The following is a 20,691-nucleotide window of genomic DNA, read 5'->3' as shown; positions in this document are numbered from 1 at the left end:
TTACTTATCGATTATTTATCTGAAATATTGATTTGAGAATAATTTTAAAAAAGAATTGGAAACACAAGTCCGATTTACTATTTTTGAGATCGATTTGATTGATTATTTGATTGATTATATTGATTGATTTTTTGAGATTTTTTGATTTACTATTTTAATTATTGAAAACGATTACTTATCTAAAAATATCGTTTACAGCGAAATCACTTGGTCATTGTCGTGTCCAAATATCAGCTTCCTCACTCAAAAGGTGCCTGAGATATTGCCCAGATGAGAAAGAAAACAAATAAGTGATTAATACTGAAAATAAATAAATAACAAGTACAGATACATTCAAAGTACACCACCCCCATGCCAAATAATTAATTCAAAGTACACCGCCCCGCCCCCATGCCAAAAAAAATCACAGGGCCCAGAACACTGCCTTGGGGAACTCCAGCCTGGACAGGAAGGGAAGATGAGAGAATTCCATTCAGGGCCACACGTTGACTGCGACCAAAGAGGAAGTCGGCAAGCGATGTGTGGAGGTTTCCATGGATACCATTGGAGGAGAGGTGGTGAGCAGGGTGGGATGTCAGACCACATCTAAGGCATGAGATATGTCAAGGGAGCTTTCTGATGTATGTAGCTCTGATTTCCTGTTGGGCATTGCGGGCCTCCATCCATTGTTGAGACAGCAGAAGCAACATTTTCCAGAGTAGAATGACCTGGTCTGAATCCAAATTGATGATCAGAGATCAAGCCATTGGAGAAGAGGAAGGATTTGATATCCGAAGCAATGATGGATTCCATGACTTTGCTGATGATTGGGAGCAGGCTGATTGGTCTGTCGTTTCAAGGATCTGTTTTTGCACCTTTTTTGTGTAAAGCGGTAATGTTTGCTGTTTTCCAAGCAGATGGCAGATGCCCTTGAGCAAAAGAGAGGGTGAAGAGAACAGAGAGAGGGTGAGATGGAGCGGCAGAGCAGGATTTTTGGACCCGTGGGCTGATGCCATTTGGTTCAGTTGCAGAATCAGAGTCGAGGTTTGACAGAAACTTCTCCATGTTGTCGGGAGAGAAGGACACCTGGGTTCGACCAAGAGTCCAAGAGCACCTGGGTTCGACTGGGTAAGGTTGGTACAGAGAGAGACGGGTTTGGGACAAAAGATTTTGAGGCAAACAGAGTTGAGGCATTCGGCTTTTTCATGTGCAGTGTCAACTGTGTAGCCGTTTGAGGTAAGGGAGGGGATGGAGTAGGAACAAACACCAGAAACAGATTTTACCAGACGCCACCAGGATTTGGAAGAGGGAGACAGGTTTGAGAGTTCAGTCTTGAGAGTGGAGAGATATTGTTTCCTGGCTCTCCTGAGGATAGACATATACTTGTTCCGAGCTTTGTGAAAGCAACTGAGATTGCCTTCAGTTGGATTAGCCTTCCATGAGGCGAAGGCAAGTTGTTTCAAGAACCAATGCACGCAGAGAGAGCCAAAACCAATGCACATGCAGAGAGTGAGCTTTCGCCCACGGTGCTTTTATAATCCCATAGCGAGGGCAGGGCCTGAAAGTGGATCAAAACGAGCCCTTGATTCAATCCGAGTTGCCAATTGGAGCACCTCCGCATAGCCCCGCCCTCAGCAGACCCTCACAGTTGATTTCTGTTGGAAGGTCATTGTTTGAAATTCCAACTTCTTTCCTGGAAGTCCTGGCAGTGTCCATATGTTTTATACCTCTCCCACCCACTCCCCCCCCCCAAAGCCCTCTCCCTCCCACAGATCTCTCGATGTCTCCATGTCTCTCGGTCCCTGCTCTCAAATGTTGTGTTTGTGTCCTTCCCCCTCTCTCCCCATCTTGTCTACCGCTCCCGATGTTATATGTTTTATGTGTCGGTTTGTCTTTCTGTGTGATTAATGTTCGCTCTTTCACGAGCCTCGATCTTGTATACAAAAAAAAAAAAAAAAACTGCCTCACCACAAGCTTCAGTGACCATGGATGGGAGGAAGGGTATGACAACTGAAGACGAGATGGGATCAATCTGTGCATGAGAGAGAGCAAGTTACTTTGGAAGAATTCCCAGGATGAGTTGATGTCAGAGACAGTAGAGATGGGAGACCAGTCCAGATGATTGATTGCTGCTTGAAGACCGTTCCAGTCGGCCTGTGTGAAATGCCAGACTGAGCAAAATTGACGAAATTGAAGACAGCCGTTTAAAGAGGAAGAAGAAAAGTGTGTTATAATATACAACAGAATACAACGCTGCAGGGGAAAGTTTAAACATTTTTAAACAAAACAATGAAAACTATCTGGGAAATTCCCTGAAGTGAGGGCATGGAGGCAAAGGGAGGCAAAGGGAGATGAAGGATTTCAGAACAGGTTCAGGAAGAACAGAAGAATAGAAGATTGGCAGCCAGGTGAGTAGAGACCGAAGGAACAGGCAGGTGTATAAGCAATCGTGTTAGTATGGAAGGAGGGGCCAACTTATAAAATTATTCGTTAATATATTTTTTTCGTTAATATATTAAGGTTCGGTGAAAGTGGATCTGAGGAAGAATGAGAAACCATGAAGAGAGAAGGAAATTATTATTAAGATTTTATTTTTCTTATTTTGTTTTGTATTAAGACTTTAAACAAAGGGTAAGGTGTTCGGTGGAAGTATGGGGTGAAATGAAAGACAAAGAAAAAACCAATAAGGTGAAAACGAATGTAAATAGACAACTAAACGACCACCGAGGAGACAGGGAAGCCTTGAGGGACCAGGCCCCAAACACGGCACAAACAAAACGACTATTACACACAGATATGCTAGATTTAAAAACCGAGATCTTACTAGAAACACACAGTAGACACATGAACAGCAAAATAAACAGTACAGTTTTGACAAAAACACAAACAGGAAAATACTTAACTTTGATGATGTGGAAGCTTGGAAGAACAAGAACACTACCTCACCAGCAGAACAGGAAGCGGAAGTCTTAAAGTGTTAAATAGTGATTAATCAGCTCTAAAAATGGCTTGGTCACTGATTGGTTAAGGGAAAGTTTATACCAGATTAATTTTGTTAAATCAACTTTCAAACTTGCTAAGTGTGTTTAGTAAATTAGTATTTTAATAAACTAATATGAATACGCATTGCGTAGAGTGAGAGCTTCGTCGTCAATGGTCAGTCGATCGAGTACGCAGCCCTTGCAAACATCTGTAGGCCCAGTCCTAGCTAGGCTAGGTTATTTGATCTTGGTCTTATAATTTAAATTCAAATTAATTTTATTGAATGGATAGATTGGGATAGAATGCAGGACTTACCTACTGTAGGCTATATAGTCTAGACTTCTAGTCGACTGGACCAGGTACGTAGGTCCGACTGGCAGGTACGTACTTAGTATATAGGTCCGGTTGTGCATGCTTCAGCTCAGCTGTTCAGCATGGCCGTTCAGCGTAGCCACTGGCACTGAGCACTGTCTCTTGAGAGTTGAGTCTTTCGATCAATCCATTCGATCAAAGAGACGTTTTGGTGTGCCAGACTAAACTGCTTCAGAAAGTTCAGTGCAACACTGACTGTGGGGCTCATGCATCTTTGTGTATTTCTGGTTTTGAAATAATCATGGATGGCAGGTGCAAAGCTCATTACGAGTGGTAACTTTGGTATTTTGTTTTCTAATGGTATTACTATTTTGGTGTCCTCTCAAAAATTTGGTCTCTGGTCATGCTGCAGTGGGGTGAAAATGCCAAAATACTATCCCAGGCTGATCTGGGACCATATACTGGCTATCCATTAATCCATACTGGCTACACCATATCCAAAATACTGGCTGAGAAATTTTTAGAAGACTGGGGTGTGGGAAGAGATGCCTTGGTTGTGACAGAATGCTTTAGAGTGCTAAATTTATTTTTAAATGTCTATTATGGATCACAGAAGAACTGCAAACAGTATAGGACAGAGATATTAGGCCTAACGGGGCCCTACTTGCCAGGACATTTTTAGAAGACCGGGGTGTGTGTGGGAAAAGAGATGCCTTGGACGGTTGGTGACACCGACAGGTCAAAATGCTTTAAAAGTGCTAAATTTATCGTTAAATGTCTTTGGATCACAGAAGAAATGCAAACAGTAGGACAGATAAATTAGAAGACAGTGCATGATGTGTGTGAAGTCTACTTGCTGGGCCGGGAAAGTTTGAGTGGATGGGACCAGGGTGGGACTCGGAAGAGACGTCTTCCTTGGTTGTGACAGGCAAAATGCTTTAAATTAGTTGAGATGAAATGTTTAAAATTGATCACAGTACAATTGCACCCTTAGAATTCCAGTGAAGTTTCGTACTACTCGTAATTTAAACAAAATATGAGAGAAATAGAGGAGATGCAACGTCTCAAGCAATCTTCGTCGTCCGTCTTCGCATCCTAGCAGACGCCGCAATTTAGTTACTTTACCGATAGATAGGTGGCAGCAGCTCTCGGTTGTGCTGGTCGAGCTTGATTGATGGTGCTAAAGCGCAGCGTTACGCGCGCTGCTTGCGAGCAAGGAGGAAGCGGACAAGCGGTAACTTATAAGCGTCTTTATTTCAGGAGCTCACTGTAACACTGGCGTGCTCCGGGCTGCGCGCCCGGTGTATATCATGAGGCCACGCCTACCCCTCGGGCGTGGCCACCGCCCACTTGGTGCGCGGAATGATGTCACCACGCCAGTGGGCTTTTGTGTCCACCACACGTGCCCCCCCAGAATTCCCGCGCACCTGGAGGGCCAGTTTGCGGGGCAGACGAATGACCCGGCCGAAGCGCCCCCTGGCGATCGGCGGCGTCCGGGGTGCAGGGATGCCAGGTGGGATGCCCCTGGCTGCCCCTGGGATGGGTGCAGGACCGGGGGGCGGCGTGGCTGGGCGGTGCCGGGGGTCCGCCCGCAGGGGGGCGGCCCCGACGTGGGGGTCGGGCCACTGGCGGTGGATGGTCCACGTCGAGGTGGGCCGGCTTGAGGCGGTCTACCGAAACGCGGTCAGGAGTACCGCCGATGTCCAGGGTGAAGTGCTTCGCCCCGGTCTCCAGCACGCAGAAAGGCCCGTCGTACGGGGGCCACAGTGGTGTCCGGTGGGCATTGTGGCGGACGAAGACGTACTCCGCCGTGCGAAGCTCCGGGGCGACGTGCGTCGGTGGGTGCCCGTGGCATGCCGTTGGCACCGGGGCGAACCTCTGGGCGGTCTCTTGCAGAGCAGAGCGCTGCTGTGCCGCGGACCATGGTGCCGTGGAGTCGGGGAGGAACTCGCCCGGCACCCGCAGCGGTTGCCCGAAGACCAACTCCGCCGCGGATGCACGCAGGTCCTCCTTGGGCGCCGTCCGGAGGCCCAGCAGGACCCAGGGGAGCCTGTCGACCCAGCCGCCGTCGCGGAGGGTGGCCCGGAGCGCGGCCTTTAATGAGCGGTGAAATCGCTCACACAGGCCGTTAGCCTGGGGGTGGTAGGCTGTGGTTCGGTACAGCCGGACCCCGAGCCCCTGCGCGACCGCCCCCCAGAGCTCCGAGGTGAACTGGGGGCCGCGGTCGGACGAGATGTCTGAGGGGGCGCCGAACCGGGCGACCCAGGTGGCGATGAAAGCCTGCGCGACATCGGCCGCCGTTGTCGACGCCAAGGGCACGGCCTCTGGCCACCGGGTGGTGCGGTCCACCATGGTGAGGACGAAGGTGAAACCCCGCGAGGGGGGCATAGGTCCCACCAGGTCCACGTGGACGTGGTCAAACCGGCGTTCCGGCACCGTGAACGGGGCCAACGGGGCCTGGGTGTGCCGGTGCACCTTGGCGCGCTGGCACGCGAGGCACGTCCTGGCCCGGCCGCGGACGGCCTTCCGGAGGCCATGCCAGACGAACTTGTCGGCGATCAGCCTTTGGGAGGCCCTCGCGCCCGGGTGGGACAGGCCGTGGATGGCGTCAAACACCTGGCGCTGCCAGCCCGCGGGCACGATGGGGCGAGGACACCCGAGGGAGACGTCGCACAAGAGGGCCGCGCCCGCGCCGTCGAACGCCACCTCGGTGATGCGGAGGCCCGTGACGGCGGTCCGCAAGGCCTGGACGTCGGGGTCAGCAGCCTGGTCCGCTGCCATCCGGGCATAGTCGATGCCGAGGTGGACTGCGTGGGCGACGGCCCGGGAAAGGCAATCCGCCACCGGGTTGTCCTTCCCCGCGACGTGCTGGATGTCCGTCGTGTACTCGGACACGGCCGAGAGGTGACGCTGCTGCCGGGCCGACCACGGCTCGGTGACCTTGCCCATCGCGAAGATCAGCGGCTTGTGGTCGACGAAGGCAGTGAACGCACGGCCCTCGAGCAGATGGCGGAAGTGCCTGACCGCCAAGTGAAGCCCGAGCAACTCGCGGTCGAAGGTACTGTAACGGCGTTCGGGCGGGCGAAGCTGCCGGCTAAAGAACGCCAGCGGTTGCCAAGCTCCACGCACCCATTGCTCGTGCACCGCGCCCACCGCGTAGTCCGAGGCATCGGTGGTGAGGGCGATCGGTGCATCGGGCGCCGGGTGCGCGAGCATGGTGGCGTTAGCCAAGGCGAGCTTCGCGCCCGTGAACGCCGTGTCCATCTGCTCGGTCCAGGTAACGTCGCCTTTGCCCGGCTTACCTCGGAGAGCTTCGTGCAGGGGGCGCAGGAGCTGGGCGATACGGGGCAGGAACCGATGGTAAAAGTTCACCATGCCCAGGAACTCCTGCAGCCCTCTGATCGTGCGGGGGCGCGGAAACCCCTTCACCGCCTCCACCTTGGCCGGCAGGGGGACGGCTCCGTGCCTGGTGACACGGTGCCCCAGAAAATCAATTATGGTGGCGCCGAACCGGCACTTTGCGGGGTTCACAATCAGGCCATGCTGGCCCAGGCGTTCTTAGAGCGTGCGGAGGTGGCGTAGGTGCTCTTCACGGGACGCGCTGGCGACGAGGATATCGTCCAGGTACACGTAGACAAAATCCAAGTCACGCAGGACGCTGTCCATCAGTCGCTGGAACGCCTGAGCCGCATTCTTCAGACCGAAGGGCATGCGCAGGAACTCGAAGAGTCCGAATGGCGTGATGACCGCCGTCTTCGGGACGTCCTCCGGCCTGACGGGGACCTGATGGTAGCCGCGTATGAGGTCCACCTTCGAGAAGAAGGACATGCCCGCCAAACGGGCGGAAAAGTCCTGAATGTAGGGGACGGGGTAGCGGTCGGGAGTCGTGGCGTCATTGAGACGGCGATAGTCCCCGCACGGTCGCCATCCCCCGCCGGGCTTCGGCACGATGTGCAGCGGCGACGCCCAAGCGCTCTCTGAGCGCCGAACGATGCCGAGTCGCTCCAGGGTAGCGAACGCCGCTTTTGCCACCGCCAGCTTCGTCGGCTCGAGGCGGTGTGCCCGGGCGTAGACCGGTGGCCCGACGGTGGGGATGTGATGGGCCACCCCGTGCTTGACGGCCCCCGCCGAGAAGGTGGGCCGCGTGAGGGCCGGGAAGCCGGCGAGGAGGCGGGTGAATGCGTCCGCTGCCGGAAGCGTACAGACCAACGTGGCCGGAACCGAACCATTCGGCAAGCCGCTTGGCAAGCCGCTCGTTGAGCTGGGCAACGCACAAGCGAGCGAGCTGAATGTCTCGGCCTGGACAAGACGTCTGCGCTTGACGTCGACCAGGAGCCCATTAGCGCACAGGAAGTCCCCGCCAAGCAGTGCCATGGCCACGTCGGCGGTGACGAACGTCCATCGGAAAACCTGCCCTCCGAACCGCAGAGAGAGGCAGCGTTTTCCGTACGTACGGATGGGCGTCCCGTTCGCGGCAAGCAGCGTGGGGCCCCCACCCGCGGCGTGCTTGTCTGACGTGCCGGCGGGAATGACACTCACCTGCGCTCCCGTGTCGCACAGGTAACGGCGCCCGGAGAAGGTGTCCGTTATGAACAGCAGGCTGCTCGAACGGCCGGCGCTCATCGCCACTATTGAGCGCCGGCCCAGGCGTTTCCCGACCTGTTGAAGGAGCATGGCGGATGACACTGCCGAGCTTCGTGGCCGAACTTGGCGTGGAACCAGCACCAGGTGGTGGAGCTGGAGGAGCGCGGCTGGCTCCGCCAGGCCGGTGGAGTTGGCGGGTTTCCCCGCGGTGGCGGTTTTCGCCGCGGCGGTGGGCAGGGCGTGGCGGCGGTCAAGAGGTGCGTATCAGCATGCTGCGTATGCTGTATAAGCTGATGCTGTGGATCAGCAGCATCAGCAGCAGCATCAGCAGCATCAGCCACGAGGGCCGTGACGGCCACGCCGACTCTCGCCCGCGTGTCCGAAGCGGCGAAGTACTTGTCCGCCTCGGCTGCCAATGCTCGGGGTTCCGTTAGCCCGGTCCCGGCCAACGCGAGGCGAACCTGCGCTGGAAGTTGGCGACGGAAAAGCGCCCGGAATAGAGACCGGGGGCTTCGTCGCCCAACAGTGACAGCATATGGTCCATTCGGACCGACGGGCGCGTGTCACCGAGCTCGGGGAGATCCAGGAGGCGGTCGGCCCGTGCGTCGTCCGTGAGGCCGAACGTGGCTAGGAGTAGCCGCTTGAGTGCCTCGTACTTGTGGCCGTCCGGTGGGTGGCGAAGGACGGACACAACTCGAGCGGCCGTGCCGGGCCCGAGGGAGGCGACGACGTGGCAATAGCGCGTGTCATCGCCGGTGAGGCGCCGAAGCTGAAATTGGGCTTCGGCCTGGACGAACCAGACTTCGGCCTGAGCCTCCCAAAATTCGGGAAGTTTGATGAAGTTGGCCATGGCAATGGCGTCGCGTGTGGAAGGATCGCTCCGGCAGATCCAACGTCAGGGGGGTCACCAGTAAAGCGCGGCGTTACGCGCGCTGCTTGCGAGCAAGGAGGAAGCGGACAAGCGGTAACTTATAAGCGTCTTTATTTCAGGAGCTCACTGTAACACTGGCGCGCTCCGGGCTGCGCGCCCGGTGTATATCATGAGGCCACGCCTACCCCTCGGGCGTGGCCACCGCCCACTTGGTGCGCGGAATGATGTCACCACGCCAGTGGGCTTTTGTGTCCGCCACAGTGCAGTGTCCTTTTCATTTTCGACCGTGCATGTACCGGTAACTTATTTGTTTCATAAAAACTTTATCACTAAGGTATTTTTTGTATTTGTCTTTGAAACGGAATATTTTTCATGTAGGAATTATTGATTTTAATCACATGGGGTTAAAATATTTATCCAATTTATCAGTCGCGCAAGACCAACGCAAGATGGCAGGCGGACGCCGCAATTTAGTTACTCTACCGATAGGTGGCAGCAGCACCATTTTTCTTGACACGTCTCATGAAGTCGGTGTATCTGGCGGAAAACTGAATTCGGTGTAGCTGGCGGAAAACTGAAACCGGTGTAGCTGGTGGAAAACTGAAATCGGTGTACCTGGCTTAAATGAAGTCGGTGTAGCTTGCGGAAAACTGAAATCGGTGTACCTGGCTTAAATGAAGTCGGTGTAGCTGGCGGAAAACTGAAGTCAGTGTAGCTGGCGGAAAACTGAAGTCGGTGTAGCTGGCAGAAAACTGAAATCGGTGTACCTGGCTTAAATGAAGTTGATGTAGCTGGCGGAAAACGGAAGTCGGTGTAGCTGGCGGAAAACTGAAGTCGGTGTAGATGGCGGAAAACTGAAGCGGGTGTAGCTGGTGCAAAAAAGAAGTCGGTGTAGCTGGCGGAAAACTGAAGTCGGTGTAGCTGGCGGAAAACTGAAGTCGGTGTAGCTGGCGGAAAACTGAAGTCGGTGTAGCTGGCGGAAAACTGAAGTCGGTGTAGATGGCGGAAAACTGAAGCCGGTGTAGCTGGTGGAAAAAGAAGTCGGTGTAGCTGGCGTAAATGATGAGCGGTTTCGAATTCAAAATCTCTTCTGTACAGTACTGTATTGTAATTTATTGATTTTAATCACCAGGTGAAAATAATTTATCAGTCGCGCCAGACCAAAGCAAGATCACGTGAGCAAGATGGCGGATCCTGGAAGGGACAAGATGGCAGATCATGGAAGGGACATTTGAAATGACCACATGAAATTTTGTCCCCAAAGGAATGGGGAATGACAGTGAAATTTTGAATGGATTTACATATACATGCAATTGCCATAGAGGTTCGCTTACGAAGCGGAAAACTGAAGTCGGTGTTGCTGGCGGAAAACTGTAGTCGGTGTAGCTGGCGGAAAACTGAAGCCGGTGTAGCTGGCGGAAAAAAGAAGTCGGTGTAGCTGGCGTAAATGATGAGCGGTTTCAAATTCAAAATCCGTTATGTACAGTACTGTATTGTAATTTATTGATTTTAATCACCAGGTGAAAATAATTTATTGGTCGCGCCAGACCAAAGCAAGATCACGTGAGCAAGATGGTGGATCATGGAAGGGACAAGATGGCGGATCATGGAAGTGACAAGATGGCGGATCATGGAAGGGACATTTGCAATGACAACATGAAATTTTGTTCCCAAGGGAATGGGGAATGACAGTGAAATTTTGAATGGATTTACATATACATGCAATTGCCATAGAGGTCCGCTTATGAAGCTCTCTATGAAACTTGATGCTTTGGGATCACCCATTGTACACCTCAGGGCTTAAAACCGTAACTCTCATGAAATAACAAATTTGACATAATTTCACAAAGACTAGGCCATTTAGTCAAGCATATTGGACATACTTACAGTTGTGGCCAAAAATATTGGCACCCTTCCACTTTTTTCAAATAATGCACAGTTTCTTCCAGAAAATTGTTGAAATTAAAAAATCTTTAGGTATCCACATTTGTATTTCTTTGGTTTGCAGTGGAATAAAAAAAAAAGGTGAAAAAATTACTAAATCTAAGCTTTTTCCACACAGAAATCCTAAAATGGCCCAGACAATATTATTGGCACCTTTTAGAAGTTGTTAGAAATAATTAGATTTCAAGCAGGTGATTCTCCTTTACATTGGAATTGAACTCACCTATGGTGAGTTGCAGGTGCCTGAAATATAAAAATCACTCATTCAACCAGTTTGAATGGAGAAAAGGAGACATTCTGCTCTTTTGTGTCATTGTCTGTACCGCAATGAGCATGGAGAAAAGAAAGAAAACCAGAGAATTGTCTGAGGAGGTCAGACACAAGATTGTAGCAAAGCATGGACACTCTGAAGGCTACAAGTCCATCTCCAGAGACCTTGATGTTCCTGTGTCCACCGTACACAATGTTATCAGAAAGTTTAAGGCCCATGGCACTGTAGCAAACCTCCCTGAACGTGGCCGCAAGAGAAAACTTGATCGAAGATTGCAGCGAGGGATTATTTGAATGGTGACAAAGCACCTCGATCAACTGCCAAACAGATTCAAACTGACCTTCAGACACAAGGTACGACAGTTTCAACTCGCATCATCCGTCGCCAACTCAATGAAAGGGGGTTCTATGGTAGGAGACCCAGGAGGACCCCACCGCTGAGAGAGAGACATAATTAAGCCCGAATGGAGTTTGCCAAAACACACCTGAACAAGCTAAAATCCTTCTGGAAGAATGTCCTGTGGACATGAGACAAATTAGAGCTTTTTGGTAAAGCACATCATCTCTATGTTTACAGAAAACAAAATGAAGCCTTCAAAGAAAAGTACACCTTCCCTACAGTCAAACATGGAGGAGGTTCAGTGATTTTTTGGGGTTGATGTGCAGCCTCTGGCACTGGGTGCCTTGAATGTGTGAATGGCATCATTAAATCAGGAGATTACCAAGGCATTTTGTAGCGCAATGTTCAACCCAGTGTCAGAAAGCTGGGTCTCTGTCAAAGGTCATGGGTCTTGCAGCAGGACAATGACCCCAAACACACTTCAAAAATCACCCAGGAATGGGTCAAGACAAAACGCTGGACTGTTGTGAAGTGGCCAGAAATGAGTCCAGATCTAAATCCCATTGAACACCTGTGGGGAGATCTGAAAACAGCAGTTGGGAGAAGGCACCCTTCAAATTTGGGAGAACTGGAGCAGTTTGCACAAGAAGAGTGGGCCAAACTCCCAGTAGAGAGGTGAAGGAAGCTCATTCATGGCTATAGGAAGCGTTTGACTGCAGATATTTTGTCCATGGGCTGTGTGTGCTAACAAATATTAAGTCTAGGGGGTCTATAATTTTGTCAATGCCATTTCTTTTTATTTTCTGATTTAAAAGGATATATTAAGTTCTGAATCAAAAACAAAGGTTCTGTAATATTAACAGTGAAATAAAGAATTGTAGAGACCAAATACTTTTGTCAATTTCAACTTATTTTTAAAGAAAATTGTGAGTTATTTGAAAAAAGGGTAAGGGTGGCAATATTTTTGGTCACGACTGTAGCTGTTGAACGTGACATTACCCATCCTTGCAACACCAACAACAACAAAAAATATCACAATAAATCAATGCACATAACCAAAATGAATGGGAATAAATAATAAGAAACTGTGTTGCTTATGTAAGTTATGACTTAAGCTTACGTAAACAAATGATTGCATTTGAGAAAGATCAAATTGGCGAATGTCTTGTTGTGGCTGTGGGCCTTTATCAGGCGCATGCACAAATGAGCTGGAATAACACACGTAATAAAACAAAAATCCCATTTCAATTATACGTTGATGTTTTCTCGTTTCACAATGGATTTACCAACGTTTGTAGGGCTTGCTTTCTTGCTGTTTTATGCAAAATGATTTGGATAAGCGTGAATATCGGCAGAAATCCCTCTTATTTGAGCGTCAAATCATTGGTCTTCAAACTTAATGACTATTTAATGTTGGCAAGTCAAATGTTTACAAGTCAAGTCAAGTCCCAAGTCAAAATTTTGCAAGTGTCAAGTCATTTTTCTGAAAGTAAAGTCAAGTCACAAGTCAAAAAATGTGACTCAAGTCAGCCTCGAGTCCAAGTTACTGACTCGAGTCAACAACTCTGCAATTCAGTGACCCAATATGCAAATTCTTTCAATTTCAGGTCAATCGGATGAAAATTTATGATTCTATGCAACCTTGACCTTTGAACTTTTGATCTAAAAAAAAAAAGAAGCTTTCAGCATTTGATTGATGAACCAATTCAGTGACTTAACATGCAAATTCTTAAAATTTCAGGTCAATCGGATGAAAATTGATTATTTTATGCAACCTTGACCTTTGAACTTTTGATCTAAAAAATAATAATAGGCTTTCAGCATTTGATTGATGAACCAATTCAGTGACTTAACATGCAAATTCGTAAAATTTCAGGTCAATCGGATGAAAATTTATTATTTTATGCAATGTTGACCTTTGACCTATTGATCTAAAAAAAAAACAATTGGCTTCTAGCATTTGATTGGTGAACTAATTTAGTGACCCGATACATAAATTATTAAAATTTCAGGTCAATTGGATGAAAAATGATGATTTTATGTGACGCTGACCTTTGGCCTTCTGACCAAATCATTAATTTGACTTCTCCATATTCTCATAATAAAGCTATGTTGAAAATTTGATGACAGCTCAAATGGCAAATTGAAATTTCAGACCAACTGGATGAAAATTAATGATTTTACGTGATGCTGACCTTTGACCTGTAGACAAAATTATTCATTTGTATTCTCCATATTCACATAAAGCTTTGTTGAAAATTCGATGATAAAAACTCAAATGGTAAAACAGTTATAGCTCGGGCGACACACACACAGACACACACACAGACACACACACACACACACACACACACACACACACATACACACACACACACACACACACACAGACACACAGACACACACACACACACACACACACACACACACACACACACACACACGTGATTGTAAAACCCCATCTCTGTCCTCATAACTACAAAACCTCAAAACCAAAATATGCCATCTGCCAGCATGTTGGTGGATGTTAAAGATCCTACGGTATTATTTGTGAAGAGTAGGAGAGCTATTCAGGCACCCTGAACAAAGTACAGATTCCTACCCTAACTACTTAGTTGAACATCAGGCCTGGCCAGCGGGTTTATGAAAACTTGAGCCAAATACTTTCCCCCGGCTAACCCCACAATAACGATTCTTCTGCCCTGTCTGCCCCCAACTGTCTATATCACGTGGTATGAATGTGGGCCCAATTAAGGCAACAGACAATTTTGGCATCCCGTTTGTTGGATGGCATCGTCGGCACGTATGAACTGTAGTAGGTTAACGGATTGTTATTATTACCCTCGCCTGAGGAGAGGGTATTGCATTTGAGTCCGTTTGTCTGTCTGTCTGTCTGTTTGTCTGTCTGTTGGTTTGTCCGCACAGAATAAATATGATTTTCCCTGCAACCGTTGGTCCGATTGACAGGAAGTTTTCACCATAGGTGCAACTCCACCTGTATAATTTTTTTTGTGATAATTATGACGTCATAGGTCACGTAGTTCTGCAGCCATCTTGGGAAAAACTGAAAAACTTTGCACATCTATATCTCCGAAAGCGCTGCATAGAAAAAATTTAGACATGGCTCATTGTAAAGAACTCTCCATGTGGAATAACATCTGTTAATGATGATGTCATAGGTGTCTCCATTATGACGTCATAATTCGACAAGTACAAAACTTCGTCCGATCAAGATGAAATTCATTGAGCATAATCTCGGGATAAATTGGTGGAGAAATATTTTTTTATGATGACGTCATCGGTCACGTGGTTCGGCCGCCATATTTGTTTTAACACAAAAGCCTTAAAAACCACTGAAAACACATCCTGGTGAGGGTCTGCAATCTCTGATTGCTCTTTCTTCTTGATTGTATTGCTTATTGTATCTTCCTGAATGCTGGCTGTGGTGGTGGCCTCATTTGGTGGTTTGACAGACCCATATACGGAAAAATTGGCCACGGTCTCCACACCGTTTAAGACCCTGTCACGTGACTTAAGTTGCTTGGCCTAAATTGAATCCAGTCATGTAACGCCTATCAGCATGATGCTGAACCACTTCTCGACTTCCCATTCGCATGGTATCATGACATTAGACACATGATCCAGCGAGGAAGTGGCTGTCGTCGGATTGGTCGACCGTTGCGTCGGTTTGACACGATATGCGGGATTCGAACTGGACAACTGGAACGGACCGATGGCCATAACACTATTCGATCTTTAACATACCCAACCTCAAATATACCTCAAAAATACCTCAATAGGTTAGACAGCTCCTCTTCCCGAACCAAAGTACAAGCATTTTGGTCCAAACAAAAAAGAAGAGTATGCAAGATGAAGGTTATTTTCCAACTTCTCTACAATTCTGCAGTCCTTGATCTTGAAGAAATCAAATGAATGAAAGATACCGATGACACAATGAATTGGCTAAAGACACTGTGAGGGTGTATCATGATTACAGAAGATGAAAAACGAGTATTTAAGAGAGAACCTGGAAAGCAATAACCACAGACAACATTGTTGGTTTGGTCACGTGACCCAAATGAAGCCGACAAGTATCCCAATTATGATATTCGTTTGCAAAACAGAGGGAAAGAAAGCTTGAGAAGGATTGACATTATTCGGCAGTAACTGAGAAAAAAAACAACAAAGGGACAACAATACTTTACATGAGAGAAAGCACCAGGAATCAAGGCAGCTAGATGACCTTCATCCAGGCCAGTCAATGCAAAGAAATTGATGGTGTAAAAAATACAACATGTTAAAGCCATAGCACCCCCTGCTGGCACTTCATCAGAATGACAGTTGCATTTGAGTCATGAGTCCGTTTGTTTGTCTGTTTGTTTGTTTGTCCGCACAGAATAAGTATGATTTTCGCTGCAACCGTTGATCCGATTGACAGGAAGTTTTCACCACAGGTGAAACTCCTGCATTATGTTTTTAATGATAGTTATGATGTCATAGGTCACATGTTAAGGGCGCCATCTTGGAAAAACCAAAAAAAGCACTGCATAGAAAATATTGAGACATGGCTCATTTTAAAGAACTCTCCATGGGACATAAATATGTTAATGATGACAGGCTATGTCATAGGTGCCTCCATTATGACGTCATAATTGGACAAGTACAAAACTTCATCCGATCAAGAAGATATTTATTGAGCGTCATCTAGGGATAAATTGATGGAGAAAAAAAAATTAATGATGACGTCCTCAGTCACGTGGTTCGCACGCCATCTTGGAAAAACCGAAAAACTTTGCACCTCTATATCTCTGAAAGCACTGCAAAGAAAAAATTGAGTCATGGCTCATTGTAAAGAACTCTGCATGTGGAATAACATATGTTAATGATGATGTCATCAGTGCCTCCATTACGACGTCATAATTCGACAAGTACAAAACTTCATCCGATCAAGTTGAAATTTATTGAGCTTCATCGAGGGATAAATTGGTGGAGTTGACGAATTATGACGTCCATTATGACGTCATAATTCGACAAGTACAAAACTTCATCTGATCAAGATGAAATTTCTTGAGCATCATCTAGAGAAAAATTGGTGGAGAAAAAAATAATAATGATGACGTACGTCATTGGTCACGTGGTTCGCCCGCCATATTTGTTTTAACACAAAAGCCTTAAAACCACTGAAAACACATCCTGGCGAGGGTCTGCAATCTCTGATTGCTCTTTCTAGTTTTTTGTTGCATTCAACCCTCGGGCAGAGAAGCAAGCAAGACAAGACAACGTAATGGCAAACACACCACTAACTGAACATTTTGCCATTGCTTTGCAAGCATCATTATCTTAATAAAATGTTCACCTGCAGTCGAATGGCATGCTCGTGTTTCCGCTTCATGTCATTGATATGCCAGGCTACACTGTGCATGACTGACAGTGATTCCATCACTACGTCAGCTCCCTCAGCTCCTGCTTCTCGTGTTCGAGCCATTTCCTGGTGCACAAAGGTCATGAGTAAGACAAAATTAATGTTCTTCAGCATTATTCAATTTTTATCACCATCCCGGACTGTAGTTGGTGTCATTATCATGCTCTCGCTGTATCTTAACTTTTAAGCTATAATCTTGCACAACCGAAGCAATGTGATCGTGTCATCCCTGGCTGCTTCCTAACCTGCAGGAACAGGTGGTACTTGAGAATCCTCTGGACAGGTTTGAGAAGGAAGGAGCCCAGTGGCAGGCTATGCCCGAGTTCTGCCTGCCGCTCACGCAAGCATCTCGCCAGAGGTGAGCGTTGCATCCAAGCAGCCAACACCGCAATCGAGCTGCAGCAATTTAAAGCACATGGATTTTACGTAAGCCTAAATAAGGCATTAAGCCAGCCTCTCTCTCAGCCATCCTCTCTTAATCTCAGGCAATTATTTGCAGGTGATTAACATGCTCACCATATATTTGCCAGTAACGTGAACATATTCTGCCATGAATCCTGGGCATCATGCACCAAAATTTAAAATGCATTGAAATCATTTCCCGCATTTACAAGTGTGGTGTATAACGTAAGATCTTAAAATATGTAAAATTTGCTGCTTTTTGATGGATGAGAAGCAGACAACTTTACCATACCATTTGACTTGGCAAGATTTGAGGGTGAAATCCATTGTCCGCAAAGCTCTTACGGATAACGTGAGAAACACGGACGTGACGTCAAAGGCTTCAGAAGCAATTTTCACAGGCAATTTCCACGGTGAATTCACTCAGTCACATTTGGAGCCAAATTTTGTGCCAAACAAGTTGTTTTTTGATTTGTCATGCACTCAAATATGAAGCAACACAACCCCAATGACAATGCTGTGAATCGCCGGACATTTGCATGCCTCAGTGTACGACTGGCTTGTATTTTATTAGTGGCCCACAATAAAGGATAGACGACAGAAAAGGTGTCTAATTTTTTCGTTAAGTATACAGAAATGCTGCTAACATGAACAAGTGAATCCTCTTGGATTGCGCTGAGGTTCGGGCATGGAATTTCTAGGAGGAAGTATAATTTGTATGCAATGAAAGTACATGTAATATGGGATCGAGTAAGATCGAGTAAGCTTCACCAGTGCGCGTGCGCGAATTTACGTCACGTCGGCAGCGAGAAGGCGTTCCCCAACACGAACCAATCAGGAACTGCCACGCCCACTTATATGATCTCAGAATTCCTGTGACAGGAATTAGCGTTACACTGGCTGGAAGTCATTCGCTAGAGGCGCTTCCTCAGCGCCAATCACCAGTGCGCGTGCGCGAATTTACGTCACGTCGGCAGCGAGAAGGCGTTCCCCAACACGAACCAATCAGGAACTGCCACGCCCACTTATATGATCTCAGAATTCCTGTGACAGGAATTAGCGTTACACTGGCTGGAAGTCATTCGCTAGAGGCGCTTCCTCAGCGCCAATAATGTTCTCAAGTTTGGAATCATTGGAATCATTGGAATCTCCCGCGATGACGCTATCTCCGAGGGCCTTTCACTTAATCACCGCAGGCAGGTTGGTGGTCTTTCCGTCTTCTACCGACTCCTCTCCGGCCTTGCTCCTCCAGCTCTCTCTGGGCTCTGTCCCCCAAATATTCCTAAAGGTCGCACAAGATCTGCCTGCAACCCTCTTATGGTTAAACTGCCAAAATCAAGACTCTCTGCTCACCTTCACTCCTTCATTCCTCTTTTCTCCCGCCTCTGGAACAAACTCCCTCACTCCCTTCAATCCCACTCCACCCTCCAGGTCTTTAAAACGGCTGTTCACCACCATCTCTTATCTTCCCCCATCCAAAACCTTGATCTTTTCTACCCCCGCTAATTCACCCCAAATCCACTTTTTTGAGGTGACTTTTGACTTCTTTCCTGGAAGTCCTTGGTGTCCTTGCGTTTTATACCTATCCTGCCTCCCCCCAGGCCCTCTGCCTCCCACACATCTCCCGATGTCCCTGCTCTCAAATGTTGTGCTTGTGTGCTTCCTCCCCTTCTCTCCCGATCTTGTCAACCGCTCCCCTTTTTATATACTTTGTTTGCTTGTTTGTTTGATTTGTTTGTTTGATAAATGTTAGGTCTTTCACGAGCCTCGACTCTGTATACAAAAAGAAAAAAGAAAAAAAGTACTGTGTCGAGTATTTCAAGCAACAACTGGCGATTATGCCTACGATCTGTCATATCAGCTTGATGTCTTTCCATACGACTATGTGGATCAGGATCGGTGGTGTAACTATTAGAGCATCTGCTCTGAGTCTGGATGGTTGGTCGGTTTGAACAAAGGCCAGGTCATAACAAAGACTTTAAAATGGAATGTGCTGCTTCCTTGCTTGATGCTCAACATTTTAAAAGGATAGAGAGTGGACAAACAAACACAAGTTGGCAATACTAGCGCATGGGCCTAATGGCCTCCTCTGGAATTTAAGTTCCTTATCAGGGAATTCCTATTATTGTATTAATAGTATTACTATTATTATTACTTGAAAAATCGAAGATTCGATCAGAGAATCGAAGATTTTTCAAGTATATTGGTTGGTCTTGTGCATTATTCTGTGTGTCTGTCAGTCTGTCGGTCGCCTACATGTTACAATTTTAAACCGACCTTCACAAAACTTCAGCAGATGGTAGAGATGGTCATAAGAAAGGAGCCTATTGATTTTGAGGTCAGAGGTCAAAGGTCATCTTGAGGTCAAATTTCTAAAATTGTTATTTTTCATCTCATTGACTTGATAATTAAACAGCAATTGCATATTGCCTCACTCAATTGGGAAAACAACTATTTTTGATGTCAAAAGATCAAATGTCAACTCAAGGTCAACCTTCTATCATGAATTTTCATCTGAAAAATCATCAATATTAATTCGATTGACCCGAGCTTTGATTAAGATCGTCAATTTTAATCTTAATGAAATTGACAAGAAGAAGTATCCATGGCAACCTTTTTTGGGAGAGGGGTGGATTATGCAAGCATTGTGCTAAATTGACGTCTTCTTGTTATTAATCATCATTATTATTATTATTATTATTATTATTATTATTATTATTATTACAAGTCAGGAGACGACGATGGTTCACGAGCGAGCGGTATTCAATGAGAAAGGACGGACTATAACCGAAACAGGCCCGGACAAGCCAGGCCCGGAAATGTCAAAACGAAGGTTACTGACCTTGAAATGAGATAGAAAATAATGTATAATCAGTTATGAGGTTAGTTAGCTACACAATACCGAAAATTCGGTGAAAAAATGAAATGACAACAAAAAAATATATATATATATAAATCGAGCTCCGTGGGGCTAGACACATGACATTGGCCTAACCAAATATCGAAACCCCTGTCAGATTCCACCAAACCCCTCGGAGAAGATGTAGCTTGAACTCGATTACCCCCTAAAAATACATCTTTTTCGGGCGTGGCTCCGCCCACAATGTGCACAATACGCCCACTCTAGGCAGGACACAACTATATCATGATATCAACCTCCCACCCAAGTTTCATCAAGATCGGATGATATCATCGGGTAGTTATATGCTGCGGACAGACAGACACACACACAGACACACACACACACATGACGAATATAGTGGTCACTTGATAGGTCGTGAACCAATTATTATTAAAGAGAGCAGTACTCACTTGGGGTAGTTTGTGCAGTATTGTGTGTAAATATCAAAATCTTCACCCTGTAAAAGATGTAAAAGTATACACATAATTGACATCCTGGAAAACAGCTTCTGGCTCACTACCATTTGTGGGAGTTCATTATTAAAAACTAAATGTCTAGCAAATCCCCCTGAACCCCATAACAATCTTAACGAGCATCATGAGAAGTTGTGAGTTTCAGTGCTAAGAATTGCCCATGGACAGGTTGCTACTCTATTGTATACAGTCACAATACGTTCGGTTTTT

At 47.1% G+C, this 20,691-nt stretch overlaps 1 protein-coding gene across 2 annotated transcripts in view; it reads right to left on the bottom strand.

Annotated features, from left to right (window-relative positions):
• LOC137431685 (pleckstrin homology domain-containing family G member 1) overlaps positions 1-20,691 on the bottom strand; it is a 176,264-nt gene that overhangs the window by 30,538 nt on the left and 125,035 nt on the right. For both annotated transcript variants that reach the window (XM_078780932.1, XM_078780933.1), the window contains exons 5-7: positions 20,419-20,465; positions 16,950-17,100; positions 16,639-16,770 (exon numbers count right to left, since the gene is read on the bottom strand). In XM_078780932.1, coding sequence (XP_078637058.1) covers positions 16,639-16,770; positions 16,950-17,100; positions 20,419-20,465 — 330 coding nt within the window. The remainder of the gene's footprint in view (positions 1-16,638; positions 16,771-16,949; positions 17,101-20,418; positions 20,466-20,691) is intronic.

The sequence above is a fragment of the Myxine glutinosa genome, chromosome 1 (assembly GCF_964187855.1).
Source record: "Myxine glutinosa chromosome 1, kmMyxGlut1.1, whole genome shotgun sequence".
NCBI lineage: Eukaryota > Metazoa > Chordata > Myxini > Myxiniformes > Myxinidae > Myxine > Myxine glutinosa.
This window is presented reverse-complemented; position numbering and strand designations above follow the sequence as displayed.